At 43.7% G+C, this 18186-nt stretch overlaps 2 protein-coding genes across 3 annotated transcripts; both read left to right on the forward strand.

Moving 5' to 3' along the window:
* The first annotated feature begins 406 nt into the window (after positions 1-406).
* alkbh5 (alkB homolog 5, RNA demethylase) lies at positions 407-5236 on the forward strand. Its single transcript, XM_069167299.1, has 4 exons — positions 407-1867; positions 1966-2046; positions 2135-2257; positions 3831-5236. Exons 1-4 carry the CDS (start codon positions 1149-1151, stop codon positions 3985-3987), a joined length of 1080 nt encoding a protein of 359 aa, XP_069023400.1. The 5' UTR covers positions 407-1148; the 3' UTR covers positions 3988-5236.
* A 1149-nt stretch (positions 5237-6385) lies between these two features.
* On the forward strand, positions 6386-15422 carry mief2 (mitochondrial elongation factor 2). Of its 2 annotated transcripts, none has more exons than XM_069167562.1 (8): positions 6386-6556; positions 10212-10371; positions 10965-11130; positions 11263-11360; positions 12672-12848; positions 13053-13216; positions 13498-13650; positions 14103-15422. In XM_069167562.1, exons 2-8 carry the CDS (start codon positions 10234-10236, stop codon positions 14611-14613), a joined length of 1407 nt encoding a protein of 468 aa, XP_069023663.1. In that variant the 5' UTR covers positions 6386-6556; positions 10212-10233; the 3' UTR covers positions 14614-15422. The 2 variants fall into 2 exon arrangements, with proteins under 2 accessions (XP_069023663.1, XP_069023662.1); XM_069167561.1 differs by lacking the exon at positions 6386-6556 and adding an exon at positions 8306-9553.
* Positions 15423-18186: the final 2764 nt, after the last annotated feature.

The raw sequence follows: 18186 nt of genomic DNA on the forward strand, positions 1-18186 counted from the left end.
GACTAGATGCAGCGTGAGTTAGCGCAACCCTTTATGTTGATGAACGCAATTTTTTTTAATTTTATTTGTATTTTTTTGTGGAGAGCAGGAGCCTACATTTTGCAGATAAAACTCGCAGAGCATACTTTTACTCACCTGTGGTTTTGATTACAGGACTGTAGAGTATCTACATACTTTTAATTAAGTAAAGGAACTGAATACTTCTGATAGTTGAGTGAATTTTGCTACTTTTTTTTTTTTTACTTTCCATGACTGGCTGTGCAAAATGTCTCAATATGTTTTTTTTTTTATATCACTTAGTACAAACAGATAAACATATACACAAACAATAAAACTTGAATAAAGACCAACAGAGTGAACTTCGCGGAGGTAAATAAAGGGTTAGTGGGACAAAATTAGCAGCAGCGGACTGAAATACTGTCCCTCCCCGAACTGACAGAAAACACCACTGCGCATGTGCACAACCCAGGCAGGTTGCACGAGTTTATTTTCGTCCGTTTTCGTGGACACGGTGGGAACAACGGGCGAGACTGTTTGATAACGTGACGCGTGTTTTCCCTGGACGTTTGGATTTAAAACAAACAACAACAACAAAAAACCAGCGTGGGAAAAACACAACCCCGTCTCCCGCAGCGCGGAGGTTTGGTGACGTGTGAAATGTGGCTGCGCGGTTTTTCGGTATTTCCAGGCGGCGACGGACCGACCAAGCCAGGCTAATAGAGCTAACTGGCTAGCGAGCAGCTAGCTGGTAGCCAAGCAACCAAACCCCCCCCCCCCCTCCCCCTCCGTCGTCCTCTCCGCCGACGCGGCGCGTGTTGCTGCTCTGTCCGGTCCCGGGAAGTGTTTGTGATATTATCCGGAGGGTTGCCAAGTTGTCACGCCGGGCTGCCGCTGCCGCTGCCGCGTCGATGCGGGGACGGGGCGGCGGAGCAACCTAGCTAAAGTTAGCTCGAGTGCGCCTGAGAGATCCAGCGGTTCCCCCGAACCAAAAAAAAAAGTGACATCCGTCCGTCCCGTCGGACGTCCGGTCCGGTCACATTCACCAGAGCTCGGTCGGTGCTGGAGATGCGGCGCTGATCCGCGCTACCTGTCAGCTTAGGGAGGGAGCCCACGCCGCAGCGCGCCCCGTCGTATTGTTTTGTCTTGACATGGCAGCCGGCGGGTACTCCGACCTGAGGGAGAAGCTGAAGTCCATGACTCCGCACAGGGACGACCACAAAACCGCGTTCGTGGACGGGACGAGCAACGGCAGCGGGAAAGGCCGAAAGCGAAAGTACCGGGAGTCCGACGAGGACGACTACGAGCACAGCGACGACAACGCGGAGCTCCGGGAGCAGGAGGCCCGCCGGGTGAGTAGCAGCATCCTGCAGAAGAACATCTTCACGCCGGAGGAGTGCGTCCTCATCGAGGAGAAGATCGACGACGTGGTGGCCAAAGGAGAGGCAGGACTTTACCGTGAGCACACCGTGGACAGGGCGCCCCTCCGCAACAAGTACTTCTTCGGGGAGGGCTACACGTACGGAGCCCAGTTGGAGAAGCGTGGGCCGGGTCAGGAGCGGCTGTACCCCAAAGGAGAGGTGGATGAGATCCCGAGCTGGGTGGACGAGCTGGTGATCAAGCGGCTGGTGTCCAACGGCGTGATCCCGGAGGGGTTTGTCAACAGTGCAGTCATCAATGATTATCAGCCAGGTGGCTGCATCGTGTCCCACGTGGACCCTCTGCACATCTTCGCCCGGCCCATCGTTTCAGTGTCCTTCTTCAGTGACAGCGCGCTCTGTTTCGGCTGCCGCTTCCAGTTCAAACCGATCCGGGTGTCGGAGCCGGTGTTTGTCTTGCCTGTGAGGAGAGGGAGCGTCACGGTGCTCAGGTGACTATAGCCGCGTGTGCTGCCGTGCTTTTCCTCACCTTGGAGGAGCTGCTCAGGCCAGAAGTTTGCTGTCTCTAAAAGCTTTCTTTCTTTCTCAGTGGCTATGCAGCTGATGACATTACCCATTGCATCCGGCCCCAAGATATCAAGGAGCGACGCGCAGTGATCATACTCAGAAAGTGAGTCGGTCGCTTCAATTTGAAAAAGGTCTATCTAATGTGAACGCTCCCTCTGATCCCAGTGTTTCAACTTCCTCTTCTTTGCCAGGACCAGACCTGACGCTCCTCGACTGGACTCCGACAGCCCTCTAAACTCCTCTCCTGCAGAGAAACCTGCTCCTCTGAAATCCAAACGCTCTTATCGCAAAGCAGAGCCCGATGCGGCGCACAGGTATACATCCACACATCACGCACTCTGGAGGCAATCATGGGTCCAAACTAACAGGGCGGTCTCGATATTTAAACCCGATCCAAAATGTGTTGAACAGGAACCGGCGGAAATAGAATAGAAATAGGACACGGGCTGTAACACGCTGTTCATCATAAATGATTACGAGACATCACGTGTTCAGAGAGAAGTCTACTTGGATCGACTCTTGGGTTACTGTCACATTGACACAGTGAAACCTGCAGTAACACAGTGGGAATGCGACCTGAATCTGACTGGAGTCGGTTCCACGTAGACCCAACACTTTGCGTCTCGGTTACCAGTTGCATATGCTAAAGATCACAGTCCAGCATGGCCGACCGCTGTACTCTCACTCACTATTTTGAGCACATATTGTGTGTTCACACTGTCAAGTACAGAAACATGCAGTGAACTACAAGTAACGGGACGAGGCACTCAAAATGGTTCAAAAAAAATAAGCGTGAACCGCTGGACGCTTTTCACCCTGAACCGTCGCCATCTTGGCTCTGTGGAGTAAATGAAGGAACCGCCGACGTTTTCAAATGAAAGTGTCTGAGGAAGCTGTTGCAGAACACCACACTAAAGTGTTTATTTTTTTACTAAGTAGGAAATAAGACATCAGTGTGTTTATTGAGTGTGTTAAACAGAAGATAAGAAAACACTTTAATTTCTGTGTGAAATAATTAAAGCTGCAGATATGTTGGCGACACATTCACATGCTCCGGTTATTTCCTGTCAGTTGAGGACAGCAGTGTGTGATTTGAGACAACACGACTGTCAAAATTCGAGTAGTAGACGTGTAAAAGTCCTAACATGCAAGAATACTATTTGTTTGTGGACTAAGAGAAGTACGCCATTTGGAAAACAACAATACAGTTCAGTCACAGATCTGCTCAGAAAATGAAGCACCATTAAAAAAAACAAAAAACTTTGCACTATTTTGCTTTTTCTGTCTTACAATGCTGTCTGGTGTAGTAAAGTTTCTGTAAACCGAGTAAAGGTGACGTGAAAGACAATTTCTCAGGGGCTGAAACTCTGTCAGACTTTTCCTGTGAAAAATTTAGAAATTACAAGTTAGTTACGTCCACGCTTGTTTCAACTCTACTCGTCAAAAGCTGTGTTGCTCTCCAGACTGAGAGTGAGTGGTGATGTTGTCATCCACAGGAGACTAAACCATTTTATTTGCTGTAAAATTTATATGATTTTAAGTTGTCTTATAAACAGTATATCACAACCCACCTTCATATTTCTGTTCTTTTCATGGCTCGGGAAACTTGATGTATTCCAGCGGAGAAAGGTATTTTCTATGGAAGTCAATAAGCCACGGCAAAGATGACACAGGACTGCTCTCTTGCTGTCGGGCTGCAATACTGCTCCACCTTTTGATTTAACATGTTTGTAATGTGTAATATTTGGTCACGGTTCAGGGCTGAGGATCTGAGAAGATGCCCGAAGAACTGTACGACACATTAGTACAAAGGAAATAGCTGAGAACCAATGAAGTGATGTGCAGTCGATCGTCTCGTGACTAATGGCTGAAATGTGACTCTTCCAGGCCGAGGGTTCTGGAGATGGATAAAGAGGAGAACAGACATCCTTCCCTGTCCCGCCAACGTCGTCACAGCGTCGGCTCCGAGAACTGGAGGCGGGGCCAAGACTACGACAAACACCGGGAGAGTTCAGGGCGCAAAGTCAAGATGAGACGCCACTGAGGAGAGCACCACCTTCACACACACGTACACACATACACACCTGTTCTTTTCTATATTGTAACATTGTTTGGTCAGTCCTTGTTTCTCTTGGTCCAGTTTGAGTCTGGTCCAAGAAGCACAGTCATCATCTCGTCTGCGTTTCGATTCGAGTCTGGATCAGTTTGAGTGTATATTTGTTAATGGCAGATCAAGCTGGCGTCTCTGCTACACATTACACAACCTCGACTTGCATACTACAGTCAAGTTCTGTTTTTTAAACTGTTCAGTTACCTTAAATTAAACTTTACTTTGTTCCTGTGATCATAGATACTTATAAATGGCATGTATTTTTTGTAACCAAGATGTACAGACCTTAAGAGCTGAGAGGAAGATGTACGTATGGACTTGTACAAAAGAAAACCTGAGCTGTAATCTAATTTGTTATAATGTACAATACGTTTGTATAGTCTATGATTGGGGGACTTTTATGGAGAATGAACCGTTTTGTTTTTTTCGCACCGACATCTCTGATCCATACCTTTACTGTACCATGTCACACCTTCAGTCTTTGTTCTCTTCGGCCTCCACATCGCAGTTTAAGTTGCACCGACTGATCCGACTCAGTTGTTTGGCTTAAGTTGTTGGAGATCACTAATATTGACTAAACTGATGCTTTATGGAGTGATGAAAAACTCAGGTCCTGTTTTACACTCCTGTTTGCTTTACCTTGTACAGTGACAAAGGCCAAGTTACTGCTGTTATCCGTTAAATCTAATTTTTCCTCATTTAAATTGGGTGGAGTTTGGGTCAGTCAGATCTTAATTTGAGCAAAACCACCTCCGTCATGTCCTGCTTTTCTTGATTCTGAACATTCAGCTGAGAAGAAAATACATTTCCAGACGTCCACGTCTTCGCGGTTTGCTGTGTAAACATAAATTAGCTGCTTGCTTCCAGTCAGCCGTATTTGGCAGAGGTTCTTATTAGCTGACTGCTAGGTTAGTCTGAAGTTACACATGAACAAAAATAACCTCAGTTCAGAGGAGGAATTGCTTTCTAAAAACAGGACGAGTTGTGTTCGTGGCGCTCTGAAACGCTCCGCTACACTCGAGAACTTGAGCATGTTCGCAGAAGTTAAACATCAACAACACTAGGTAAATACTGGACAGTGAATGGGACACGTAAAGGTGGTTTCATGGGTTTTTTTTCATTTTCACATTTGTTTTGGTTGAAAAGGTGCTGACTGAACGAAATAAAGCAGAAATTGTCTCTACACGGTTCATTTATTAAAGCCAGCTCTGATACGGAAGTGCGTCTGACAGCGAGGAACATGGATACCGTCACATAAATTAGGAAGTCAGTCAGATATGTATTTACAGTAAGTCCAACCAACCTAAAGTTGCAGTTGCTCTATCTCCAGTGATTTATGACGTGTTTCTTGCTTGGACCTATTTAAAGGGATTCAGTAAACAATACTATCATAACTGACCTTATTTAAATCTACAAAGTTCATCTTTTTTTGTGTGTGAGTGTGTCAAGATGGTTAAACTGAGCAGCAGACGAGTTAGGAACGTGGAGTATGTCCAACTAATTCTGCTGTATACGCTTTACATAATTCCCCATCTGTTCCAGGTTTTCTGTCCACGTTTGGCTCCCTGACCCCATTCCCTCAATGAAAAAAGCTTCGGTTTCATGTATTTGCAAAGAGTTGAACTTTAACTTCTGTTGGCGCTCACTGAGTAAAGTCTAAAGGTTTTGTCCTCCATGTGTACCACTTATAGCAGGAACGTAATACTGGCAAACGTTTAGTAGAGCAGCCGGGCTTCCATCCTCCGAGAGGTCGAAATAGTTAATAGATTTGATTTGGAATATTTAATTACTTTCTCAGATCATAAGACTTAAGTGATCAATTTCACTTAAGCGGAGAAGGGAAAATATATTGGCCATCAAAATTATTTTGACTTATTCCTCAAATATTTCCCTAACTGTTTTATTTGGTTTCTATATTATACATTCTGCCTCTGGAAAGTTATTTAAAATTTAATAAATACAAAAATAAAATGAATTTATTCACTCTTAATTGTTTTTGGTTATACAGTAAATGGCAACAAGGACTCTAAATTAGACCATTAAAAAAATTAAAAAAAAAAAAAAATACAAGGAGAAAGGTGTGTGCTAATTTACTTCTCCTTTTAAAGACCATGTTTTGATAAGAAATACATAAACAGATTTATCTTTAGCAATAGGATTATCATTATAACTGCGTTATGTCCTGGCAATGCAGGAAGAGACCTGACAGGTGATGGGATTCTCCTGGACAGCTGTTAAGTCGATTATTATTATTATTATTATTGTTGTTGTTGTAGTTCCGGACGTTCGCCAGGGGGGCGCTGCAGCACTTTGACGACGAGCACCAACGGAAATTTAAAAACACGGAAGAAGAAGAAGATTCCAGCAGCTGTCAGCTCGCTGGTTGAACTACATTCATGGCAATGAACGACAGCGTTGTTGTTGAAAAAGCACGCAAAGACGTATTTTAATAAACGCTCATGGTTTGGGGATAGACTGTCACACTTCCTCTCCGCACTGAGGGGTAAGTATGTTGAACAGGACGGTGACGGGATAGCTTAGCTCATGGAGCAAGCTAACCAGCTGGTTAGCTTCCCAAACTGAATTTAGCTGCGAGCAAGAGTCGTCGTTGTCCTTGTTGGTTTGTCGCGTTACTATATAATATATAATATATAATATATATATTCATAGACTGTCAACAGGTTTTTGATCCACTGGAGAGGAGGTGGTGAAGGTCAATGCTAAGTTGTTATCACAACGTGTAATAATCAGCGGAGATTTAAAGTCACGTCCAAAAGTTCTCCGAAGTATTTGTTTTTAAATCCCATCACGTGTTCAAATAGTTCAACACACCAGCGGGATATTTGCGTGCTGACAAAGCAGCTGCCGGCCAAGTGCGAGATTACGTTGTAACAACAGCATCATATACAGGTCAAAGATCAAAGAGTGACTCAGACCCAGTTGTGTGGGGGATCAAACTTTGGTTGACCACGAAGGTGATGAGGAAGAGTGAGGAAGAGTGAGGAAGAGTGAGGAAGAGTGTTTCCAGATGGGCTGTCCGAGCAGAAGCACAAAGAAACAGGAGGTTGAGGAAACTGAGCGGATGATATTCAGATATTCAGCAGCACCGTCATCTTAAAATGGGCAGAAAGCAGCGGGACCCTGGTTCACCAACCTGCGGTCCAGAGGGGTCCGCTGAGAAGAAGTGGAAGACGAACAGCCGGGAGACTCATCTGGGTGTGAAAACACAAGAATTTGGCTGCAAAACAAAAGACAGCGGGTGCTCTGTACGGACGAGTCAACATTTAACACGTTTGGCTTCAACAGACGACGGTTCGATCACCAAAGATCAAAAGTGAACTAGTGAAGGTTCCTCGCAGGTTCAAGGCTGCGTATCCGCACTGGACGTAAATAAAGTACAGGCGGATACACAACCTTCACTCAGCACCGAGAGAGGCGTCAGATCACTTCCAGCTTCATCCTGCACTACGACATTGAGCCTAGACATCCAGCCGAAGTCTTAAAAACTCTCTTTAGTGATCAAAAGAACAAGGGGCCATGCAAGAGGTTGTAAAGCCTTCTGTGATTATATTGCAAATCTACTTGAAAAAAATCCTTCGAGGGCTCCTGTGGGATCATTCAAAGCTGCAGCGTTCTTGTGCAACAACTCGCCAGTTTGGTCTTTTGTCAGCAAAATATCACACAAACACAAAGGAACACGGTACAAACAAAGCATTTTTATTTGTGTGATTCATTGTTCTCTTTAGAGGCGGTCTGTCCTCTCACTTACGGTCTCTACCGAGCAAGATTATGCTGCTGATGGTGTTCTAAATGTGTCACTGCTTTACTAAAATATTTGGTCTATTTTCAGGTAAAAAATTTGCACAGTAAGCTGCATTTTAAAAGGAGCTGGAAACAACGGCCAGCCTAATGGCCCGTTGCTCGACTGACGGCCAGATCGGCCTGTTTATCAGCTGATCCAGACTCGGTTTGTTTTGCAGCTCAACCAGTGTGGAGTAACATCTGTCCAAACCAGGCGTCCTTCACTGGTACTTGTCAAACAGAAAGGTGAACTCTCCTCTGACGTTTAACCCGTCGCCTTTAGTAATGTGCGTGCTGCAACTTGACGAGGAAGGTTGTGACAAATGTGACCCGGCTCGTGTGACTCGGCCATGCACTGGATCTATAAATAGAGCTTGTACCTCTGACGGGGGGGAGGGGGGGGGGCAGGGCGGTCTGTTGAAATGGTTTAGACGGAGTAATGTCTTGTGGGTATTTGTGGATGTCATGGGCTTGGAGATATAAATATGATAAGCACAGAACGCATGTTCAGTTTTGTGGCCGAAGTGCATTTATAGTAGGGTCATATATGCGTCCGCTCCCAGAAGCTTAAAGGATGTTTTCACAGTTTTTCAACTTGGACCAAATTAAGATGTTCTTTTCCATCATCGATAATTGCTTTCGTTTTGAGAAACCTACTCGTCTTCTGCAGCTTCGTACTGTTCGTATCGACAGAGCTGATGCCAGCAGGCTTTTTTGACAAGTCACGGCAGAAAGGCCGAAGGTGTCACTATCAACCCTAACAATGGCTGAATCCTGGTTGGCTCACTGGAACTGTTTGATGGGAAACTACTATGGAACAAAAGCATCGTTATTGTTATTAATTACAGCTGACAGCTGGTCTGCTGTGTAAAACATTCTTTTAATTTAGTTGAATTTATGTGGAACAACTTCCTGCGTCTGACAGCCAAGAGGACGACATATTATCCACCTTTCTAAGTCTGATTGTGAACCTGTCACCTTCATGTTTTTAAAAAAAAAACCATCATGGTTGTTAGGGGGTGTTAAAGGCAGCGAGAGACTGCAGCAGAAATATTTGTTTTCCAAAATTAAAGCTGTCAACATGGAAAGAATGTACTCATGAATGAGCTTTAGGCTACACAATCTGTACAGTTTAAAAGCCAGTATTTAATTCATGGAAATGTATTAAAAGGAAACTGTTCTTCATGCAAACTACATGAATTAATCGAGCAGGGGCTGATACAAAACTACACTTCAAAGCATCCTTGATGGGTGTGATGTTCCCTCAGCAAAAACAACATTTTCTATATTTTCTAAATTTCATTAACGTTAATTATGACCATGCTTTTTAAGTACCACTATTTTACATCCCAATACTTTCTGACACATCCAGCAGTTCTTTAACAAAAAGGGATGTTTTTGGGGGTTTTTTTTTTTTGGTTTTTTTTAAGGAAGATTAAAACATCGTCTGACACCAGGTTTGCTTTATTTTGCCCCAGCAGGGAGCTTTGTGGTCTCCAGAGCAGCCTCAGTGCTCCTTGAGCTGTCTTGGCACACTGGTCCGAACGTATGATGTGTTCAGGCAGCTTGTTGTGAACGTTCACAAACCAGTTATATGGCAGCACCCAGAAATTGTGCTATATTTCGGTTCTCGGAATACAGAAAAGTGACAAACAACCTCGTCATCACACGTTTAAACAAACGCAGAGATGAAACGATGGTCAGTATTATTTGTGCTCTACGTTTCTACACGTTTTGATGTACTCCTGTGGTTGTTGTTTTTTTTTACATTTGACAAAACTAGCAAACTACGTAAGGCGAAGCTAACCACGTCTGACTATTTAAATGCTGCTCTGTCCGGTGACGTCTCAGACGTCTCTCAAACCTCCGACTTTCCTACTTGGATAAAACCAGTTCGGCAGGTGTTCAGGTGTATTTTTCTCCTTGGAGGTCGGAGCTTTCCCACTTCGCAGTTGCTCGTGAATGTACCAATAGATGTTCACTTGGGTTGCAATCTGATGTCTCTGAAGGCTATGATTAACAGTGTTGCCATAGTGACCAAACCATTTAGTAACCGCTCATACCAGGTAGAAAGGCATTTGTATTCGTTAAATTTCTCCAGGTTTTTCCCTATAATTTGTCACTTGTCTCCACATTTCTGAAAATTGCTCTTTTCCATGTACAGTATTGGTTGGTTTTAATTGGAATCCATATGCCGCAATACATCCCATGCCTATTTGTCTCGTGCATTATTCTGACTTTGTGTCAGAGTCCAGTTGCACAACATCATTTCCAGCGAGAGAGAAGGCTGCAGATGTCAGAGCAGCCGACAGTCATATCTTGTGTTACTTTCTGATTGACTTCTCCATTCTCCGAAGGCTTACCACTGAAGAGGAAGCGATGAACTTCCAGAGCAGTCGGAGGCGAGGAGAGGATGGCGTCGCCATGGTGATTGACTTCCTGCTGTCTAATGCCCGGCTGGTTCTGGGAGTTGGAGGAGCTGCTCTGCTGGGCATTGCCACATTGGCAGTGAAACGAGTGAGTGTTTTTGAGTTAGTTGGTACCACATCAGTACATCTCGGTATTCTCTTGTGAATATGGAAACGTGTCTTTCTCCGGGGGCATAAAATACTGCCAAAATCCTGACTTGTAGAAAAGAGTTCTTCAACATTTATATGCACTTAAAATCTTCATGTGCTTATTGTTCTGGCATCTTCTCAACTACATACAGTATGTTTTTGTTGAAGTTAAGAAAACATCCTTTCTAATAGCAGCCAGCAGGTCAAGTCTTGTTGCAGTAGATGAGGCAGTGCCATCATCTGGTAAAAAAAAAAAGTAGTAATAGTGACTTCAAAATTTAAAAAAAAAATCTGCTATATTTATCTATGAATTTCACTGTTCACAGAGTTATTTTTTTTTTAATCTAACAATGATGTGACATAAAAGCAAAATGCTCATGATAATAAAGAACCTGGAGTGTCTTCTACATATATGGAAATAGGAAAATAAATTTGCTGGACTAAAATATGCAAAAACTCCTGAGGATGGCGCCGCGCTAAATTAGTTTGCCTGCGGTTGATGACGGCGTTCACGCTGTACGTGTATTTCTGACGACGGATTCTTCTGTTTAGCTGATCGAGCGCGCGGGCCGCGCTGCAGACGATGAAAAGGTGGAGCAGAAGATGGCCGAGAGCTGGGAGGAGCTGAGTTTGGTCTCCGCCTCCCCAACGCTGATCAGGAAGGGCATCGAGGGCGTGGTGATGAAGCATGTTGCCAAGGCAACCAGACAGCAGAAAGGTATTGACGCCATTCGAGCAACTGTCAAACCAAAGGACAGACACAGAGTTTATGCTGTGCTAATTATTATTCTCTAATCATTATTCTAATCGGCCTGCTGATGTTAAATGACTGCTGTTCTTTCTCAATCAGCTGATCTCTGCAGGCAACCTCAGACGTCCTCCCTGGAGGTGCAGTCTAAACCTGAGTCGAAGTCCAAGAGGCTCCAGCTGTGCGTCCTCAGCTTACAGGTAACCCTGTGACACTTCACCTCTGAGCTCCTGAAGAGACAGATCGTGCAGCTGCTCAGGAAGACCTCTGCTCCAACGTTCATTCACGTATGCCTGTGTAACGCGTTTTGTCACGCGCAGTGCTTTGGCTCTAAACCTCAGGGGACGGGCATTATTATGCACTGGTAGCCTGCACACAGCCCCAAGAGCCCTGCATCATCAAAATACAGTGCGTGACTCAGCTTTGAGTTTGTGTACAGAGCATCCACATGAGCAGAAAGGTTGAGGATTGTTCTGTGCTCACGGCAAGAAACCGTTTGTCCAGGAAATGTTTGAGAGAGTATGAGCACTGGGATTTAAACCCCAAGTTGAACCTGATGGCAGGGGAGTATCTTGCACGGCAGCTCTGACACAATTGGTGTGTGAATGCGTGCGTGAATGCGATGCAAAATTGAAAGCGCTTTGAGACTGCGAAGGTGAAAAGGTGCTTTATAGGTGCGTAGTGCTTATCATTGCAAGAAAGCTGAAGCAGACTGAATCTTTTATGATTAGCTGCAGATCATCCATTTTTGATTTTGGATCTCTGAATAGCAGCTTTTTCTGTTAACGCTGGGTAATGTAGCTGCAGAAAAGAAGATTCTTCCCCAAATGTTGCAGCGTAAATGATGTTTTTGTTTCTCTCCAACAGACACAATAGAATAAACAGCATTTTTCCAGGCAGGAGCGCGTTGTTTCGGATGCTTCTTTAGGCCCAGTCCTGTTTTTTTTTTTTTGTTGTTTGTTTAAATTACTTTATAAAACTGTTTCTACAGTGATTTTTGTGTCAGTAGTGGAAGTTTGACAGTTTTAACTTCCTCAGGTCATGTAAAAACAACCCGCCCCCTGTCAAACACCGACACAGTGCAACCACACTTGTTACGTGATTGTTTGTTCACCTTTATAAATGTTTGTCTAACAGCAGGAAGAAAATAGACTCCCTGCTCCTAACTAGACCTCCTCCTGACAGCAAGTTAACAGCAAAACATCTTCCTGTCACTGCTCTCAAGTCTGCCTCAAGGCACAAAGAGACTTTATCCCTCCAGGGAGATGTGTATTCCCGGCAGAAGTGTGACAACTCCATGCTTGGAGTTGATCTCTTAGCAACACACATTTTGCATCTCTCTGAATGATGCACATAATGGACATAGTACCACACCTGTCTACCTGAGCAATGACCGATTTCCTCTGCCAGGACTTTCCATTCTCTTCATGCTTTGCATCATCTAAAAAAAAAAAAGGGCGTTCGAAAGAGTGGTAAAAACAGCCTGGTTTTAAACTGTATAAACTGTTTAGGAGCTTCTGCAGCAGTACTACCACACGAGGGCGGCACTTGCTCCACGTGAGGTCCTCAGGGCTCAGTCTCTGGCTCTGGACATCTGCACGGAGATCCAGGGCTTTCTGCACAGCCGGCACCCAGACATGCCGCTGGGAGAGATGAACCTCGGAGGCTCTCTGCTGGACGACCTGCAGGTACACACACACACACACACAAAATTACATTTCTTACTTTATGACTACCATAACTCACACCTCCTGTTCAATAGAAAAGTTTTCCACATTGTTTCTCTCTCGCTCTCTCTGTGTGTGTGTGTGTGTGTGTGTGTGTGTGTGTGTGTGTGTGTGTGTGTGTGTGTGTGTGTGTGTGTGTGTGTGTGTGTGTGTGTGTGTGTGTAGGTGGTCAGTGCGGACCATGCGTGTCTGCTGGTGCCTGTGCAGCTGGAAGCCTCTCTGTGGCGTCTCATCCCGGGAGAGGAGACGCTGCTCACACACCCTCTGCACTGGATGGTCCGACGGGTCAATCTGGAATATTTTCCCAGAGGACGCAGCTACTGGGACAGGTGATCACACACAGATTAAACAGTTTGTCGGGAAACATTACAGCCCTTACTTTATGCATCAACACTGTCTCAAATTGATATGTTTAATGTATGAAACCACAGAGACCGACTTCATCGACCGTAGACTATCTGAGGTGTTATTTAGCCTCTTATTAGCTCACCCAGAAAAACCTTTCCGATGAACACATAGCACATTATAATGGAGCAACGTGAAATGATTTTGTCTTTTGAAGTGAGCTAAAGATAAGAAACAGAAGCCGGTCTCTCCTTGTGTCCTGCAGGTACTTGGTGGGCGGGTATCTGTCTGCAGAAGCCCTTGTGAGCATGTTCAGTAAGGCTGTCATGGAAACCATTAACTGGCCGTCAATCAGCAGCACTTTGGACTGTCTTGTCAGACCTGTCCTGGGAGGGCCCGACCTGAGACTGGAGATCCGGTGTGTGTCAGTGCCTCACTGTTGCTTTGTTGTTTTCAGTGGTTTTTTAATTTCTTCAACTAGTTTTCATCGTTAAATGTTATATTTTAGCATACGCTGTTTACATAAGTAATGACTGTAAGACTATTTTGTGTGAAGTGTTGACATGAGTGCATTGCATAATGTGCAAATGCTGTCAGTTTGGGAAGTTCTCAGTAATAGTACAATTATAAAAGAAGTATTTTTCTACTACTGATGTGTCACTTGTGTACAAATTCACATACAAATGTTCAGTTTATTTAATGGTGGTATGTAAACATCAGAAAAAGCTCCTTGTATGTGTAAACAGTAACCTTATTTTATATTTGATTTCAAATAAAAACATGTCATTGATTCAACTGAAGGTTGATACATGATTAAAGTGTTGCCCAGCCTTGCTTATAAAAGACTTTTGTTCTGTTTTAATGCTTTAGGCCTGGAAATGAAAACGAAGGAACCGAGAGCAGTGATCAGGCCATCTTCATCTCCATGCTGCCTCTGCTCAGGGAGGGTGACGTGGTCCTGACGGCTCAGCCTGAGCTCACCTCTCCCTGGGTGAACGCCTGGCACCTCTGTCTCTACCCGTGGGAGACTCAGCGTCTGGCTCAGCTCGACACGGCGGACGACGGCTGCCGCAGACGCACCCTTAAACTCCTCAAGGCGGTGTGCAGACTGAACCCGGCCCTGCGACCGCTCAAAGCCGCCCCGCTGGCCAACCTCATCCTGCACCTTAGTGACAGTGAGGGAAACTGGTCCCAGAGCAGCCTGGATGTCAGATTCCAGCATTGTATCACCGAGCTGATCGGCTACCTCGAGCAAGGGGCATTACACAGTTACTTCAAACCAGCTGTCAATCTGCTGAGCGGCCTGTCGGAGGACCAGGTGGATCAGATGGGCTTCATGCTCTACTGCGCTGTGTCAGAGCCTGAAATACTGCTCATTTAACTCTCCGCACACACCACTTCATACACATCAAAGGAATAATCTCATCATCCATAATGTTTGGTGTTAGGATCTCTGTTTAGCTCCTGTCCTACTCTGATACAAAGAAATAGGGGAAAATGGCAGGCGCCATGGATGAAAGTCTACGCGGGAGGAGGAGAAGCTACAGGGAGGCTGAACATGGGCGAGTGTTCAATCAAGCTAAACAAGTCACTCAGGAAAGGAGCTGAGGAAATGTTTGTGAGGACGTTTGAAACAATGCTTCAGGATGTGCCTGTGCTGCCAAGTCTGCATCTGAATTTGTGTGATTATTTTTCAGAGCTAATCAGTGATGGTCAACACGGCCACGTACAGTTTAGTATATCAATTAACAGCAGAAGAGGAGCAGAGTTTATGGCTTAACGGTCTCCTTATCATCTAACTGGTGTGTGCCGTGAATCATCTTCCTAAATCTCTTTCAAATATTCAAACTATGCAGAACGATAATAATAACCTGCTTTTGTTGCACTTGTTAAACTCTTCAGTCACTCTGACTTGGAGTTATTTAACTCAACATGTATATTTTATTTTACTGGACGGTAAAGTGTTAAACATTTTTGCTGGTCTTGTTGTGTGTCCAGTCTGTTGCCAATCTTATTTGGGTGAATTAACCTTCTATATTATGCTTAAATTTCCTAATAATTTAATGCAGTTGCTTTTAAGATGGTATGAATGTTGTGGGCACATTTCAGTTGTCTTGATGGGTGAAAGAGAAATGGATTTTTCTGTGATTCAACAGTGAAACTGCAAATAAAAATGAAAGATTTTCTCTAGATTCTCTCTCGGATGCAACTTTACTCCAGGTGGTGTTTTAAGTTGCTGCAGTTTTTAGGGTAAGGTGGAGTTATATGGTAATATCATGTGACTTTCAGCTGAAGCCATTAGTCTAAGCAACCGAAAAGGGGGTTACTATCATGACACACAGACGTTTAGACTTCTCACACTAATTAGACATGCCACAATATCACGAGTTATTGGTCACTTTTTTTATATATACGTGAATCCCACTGACATGATAGGGCACAAAATCTACTGCATTTTAGGATAGACTGGAGAAATGTGAACCTGTGTTCATGTCTGATAATATTCCCTTACTTTTAGCGTCCATTATTTTTTTTTATTTATCTATTTGTCAAACATTTTTGGGATTATTTGGCAGTAGTTGTGATGTTGCCTGTGTTTATTATTTCTTATACCGCCGAGGTTAACAGAGGTTATGGTTTGAGACTCTTTACAAATCCACATTCTTCACCGGGTCTCTTCTGTCGGCTGGTATTTGATCAGTCAGCCGTTCTCTGGCAAGTTGTCTCTGCAGGAGGACGTTTTTACCCCCACCCCCTCCCCCACCCCCACCACACACACAAAATTCTAATGAAAAGTTTAAAAAAAAATATGAATAATGAAGAAGTATATATTTTTTATGATTAAATATTGTTATGAAATAATATAAATGAGAAAATATAAAAATGTAAAGGATCACAGCAGTAGCCAACCTTTAGGAGAGATGTATTATAAGGCAGGATTTATGGTAGAACTGCTGCATTTGTCTGCAGTGAGGCTGTTGTTTAAGGGTGGATTGTTTTGAAGTTATTTTGGTTTGGAAGTGTTGTTAATCAAAGTGACTCCGGACCTCCAGCCTGCTTTCACATCAAACGCCGCTTTCCCAGCTCCAGTGAGCGGCGGCGGCGGCGGCTCCCCGGCCCGGGCAACCGTCTGTCACAACGCCTTTAACCTGTAATAATATATTTATTTATCTATTTGTTCGTGCTTTATTCGGTTATCGAGCTGTGTCTGTTTTAAATAGCCAGCCTTAATTGCTTAGAACGTTGCTATGGAAACACTGGTCCGTCATCGCTGCTTCTGTGACATCATTTGTTTTTGAGTTACATAATGCCATGAGGGGAATCCAGAGTATAAATAGAGGCTCTTTACATTCATCAGTACAAACCAACACACCTCCCCGGGTCTCTTGTGCCAGCTGGCGTTTGCCAGGCGGTGCCGTTGAGATAGGAAGGCTGTGTCCCAACCCAAGGGCACCCTGGGTCCTTCAGGACCTCCGAAGGACGCGGCCCCTGACTTGAGACATAGCTTGTATCTCACGGCGTGGTGCTGCAGTCAGCCGTCCTCCGGCAGAGAGACCTAGGGTCTTGAGGAGTGCAGGTTTGGTTCTTTTTATTTTCAGGTAAATTGTTTAAAAATAAACATAAACAATAAAATAAAATATAAAAAAACAAAAATTAAATAATATTAAAATAAAAATGAATAAAATTAAATTCTGCTAAAAAATTACATAATACAAATTATTTAAAAATAAAATATAATAATAAAGATAAATCATTACAAAAATAATATAGTAGCCGACCCTTCAGAGCAGCGCATTTCCATTCTCTGCTGGTCTATAATTCTACTTTACTACGATTTAGTTCATTGTTGCCTGTCGTTTAGGATATTTTAGCATACTAGGACCTGTTGCAAATTCAAATCAATGATACACAATATAGTCAAACTAATCATTACCATTAACAAATCATGTGAAGTTTATATCACATGCAACCTTTGATTTCAGGAGGGAACTTCTCAAGCTCCACAGTGATTAAACCTGATTAAAATTAGCACCAACGTCTTTGGCTCCAACGATAAAGTGATTTATTTACACATCAATAACGAGGCTACACTCTTATCATATAACACTCTGAAATGGGCCTTTCTGCAGAAGGAATACCCCTCGGACTTTAAGTGTATTTCCATTTCTTTGTGACGTATAAACGTGACGTTAAAGCATATCTTTACCTAGTGAGTATTTCTACACTTTGAGCTACTTTTTTGAGTAATAGATGATTATTTAATTTGCTTTAAAAATATATAAAGCTAGATCAAAAATAATGCAAACTCAAATCAAGAGTTTTTGCAATATATGCTCTACCTTAAGGTTAATGTTCAGATTCAAATGTATGTTGTGTACAGGAAGTAGTTTGTAGGCTGTGAATGAATTGCAGCCTGTTGCATTATAGAGTTGTGTGTCATTTCGCCAAACTTCAATGATATAATGGACAAACACATAAAAACACCTGTTAGTATAACACCAAAGTAAACATTTGAACCTGTATAAGGCAGGATTTATGGTAGGACTGCTGTATTTTCGTGCAGTGAGTCTTTTGTTTTGAAATTATTTTGCTGTGAAAGTGTTGACCGGAAGTGTTCACACGTGTCTGACTTGACTCCAGACCTCCAGCCTGCTTTCACATCAAACGCCGCTTTCCCAGCTCGGGTGAGCGGCGGCGGCGGCTCCCCGGCCCGGGCAACCGTCTGTCACATGCCTATATGTGTGCGTCAACGCCTTTAACCTGTAATATTATATTTATTTATCTATTTGTTCGTGCTTTATTCGGTTATCGAGCTGTGTCTGTTTTAAATAGCCAGCCTTAATTGCTTAGAACGTTGCTATGGAAACACTGGTCCGTCATCGCTGCTTCTGTGACGTCATTTGTTTTTGAGTGCCATGAGGGGAATCCAGAGTATAAATAGAGGCTCTTTACA

The sequence above is a fragment of the Embiotoca jacksoni genome, unplaced genomic scaffold (assembly GCF_022577435.1).
Source record: "Embiotoca jacksoni isolate LCO1_2020_lvr unplaced genomic scaffold, fEmbJac1.0.p SCAF_4, whole genome shotgun sequence".
Lineage (NCBI taxonomy): Eukaryota > Metazoa > Chordata > Actinopteri > Embiotocidae > Embiotoca > Embiotoca jacksoni.

Excerpts from the sequence above, each read along its gene's own strand:
- alkbh5 (XM_069167299.1), top strand. The coding sequence starts at position 1,149 with ATGGCAGCCGGCGGGTACTCCGACCTGAGGGAGAAGCTGAAGTCCATG. Across the intron at positions 1,868-1,965 it reads GGGAGCGTCACGGTGCTCAG|TGGCTATGCAGCTGATGACA; the intron begins GTGACTATAGCC and ends TTTCTTTCTCAG. Across the intron at positions 2,258-3,830 it reads GAGCCCGATGCGGCGCACAG|GCCGAGGGTTCTGGAGATGG; the intron begins GTATACATCCAC and ends TGACTCTTCCAG.
- mief2 (XM_069167561.1), top strand. Across the intron at positions 11,131-11,262 it reads GGCAACCAGACAGCAGAAAG|CTGATCTCTGCAGGCAACCT; the intron begins GTATTGACGCCA and ends TTTCTCAATCAG. Across the intron at positions 13,217-13,497 it reads GGACGCAGCTACTGGGACAG|GTACTTGGTGGGCGGGTATC; the intron begins GTGATCACACAC and ends TGTGTCCTGCAG.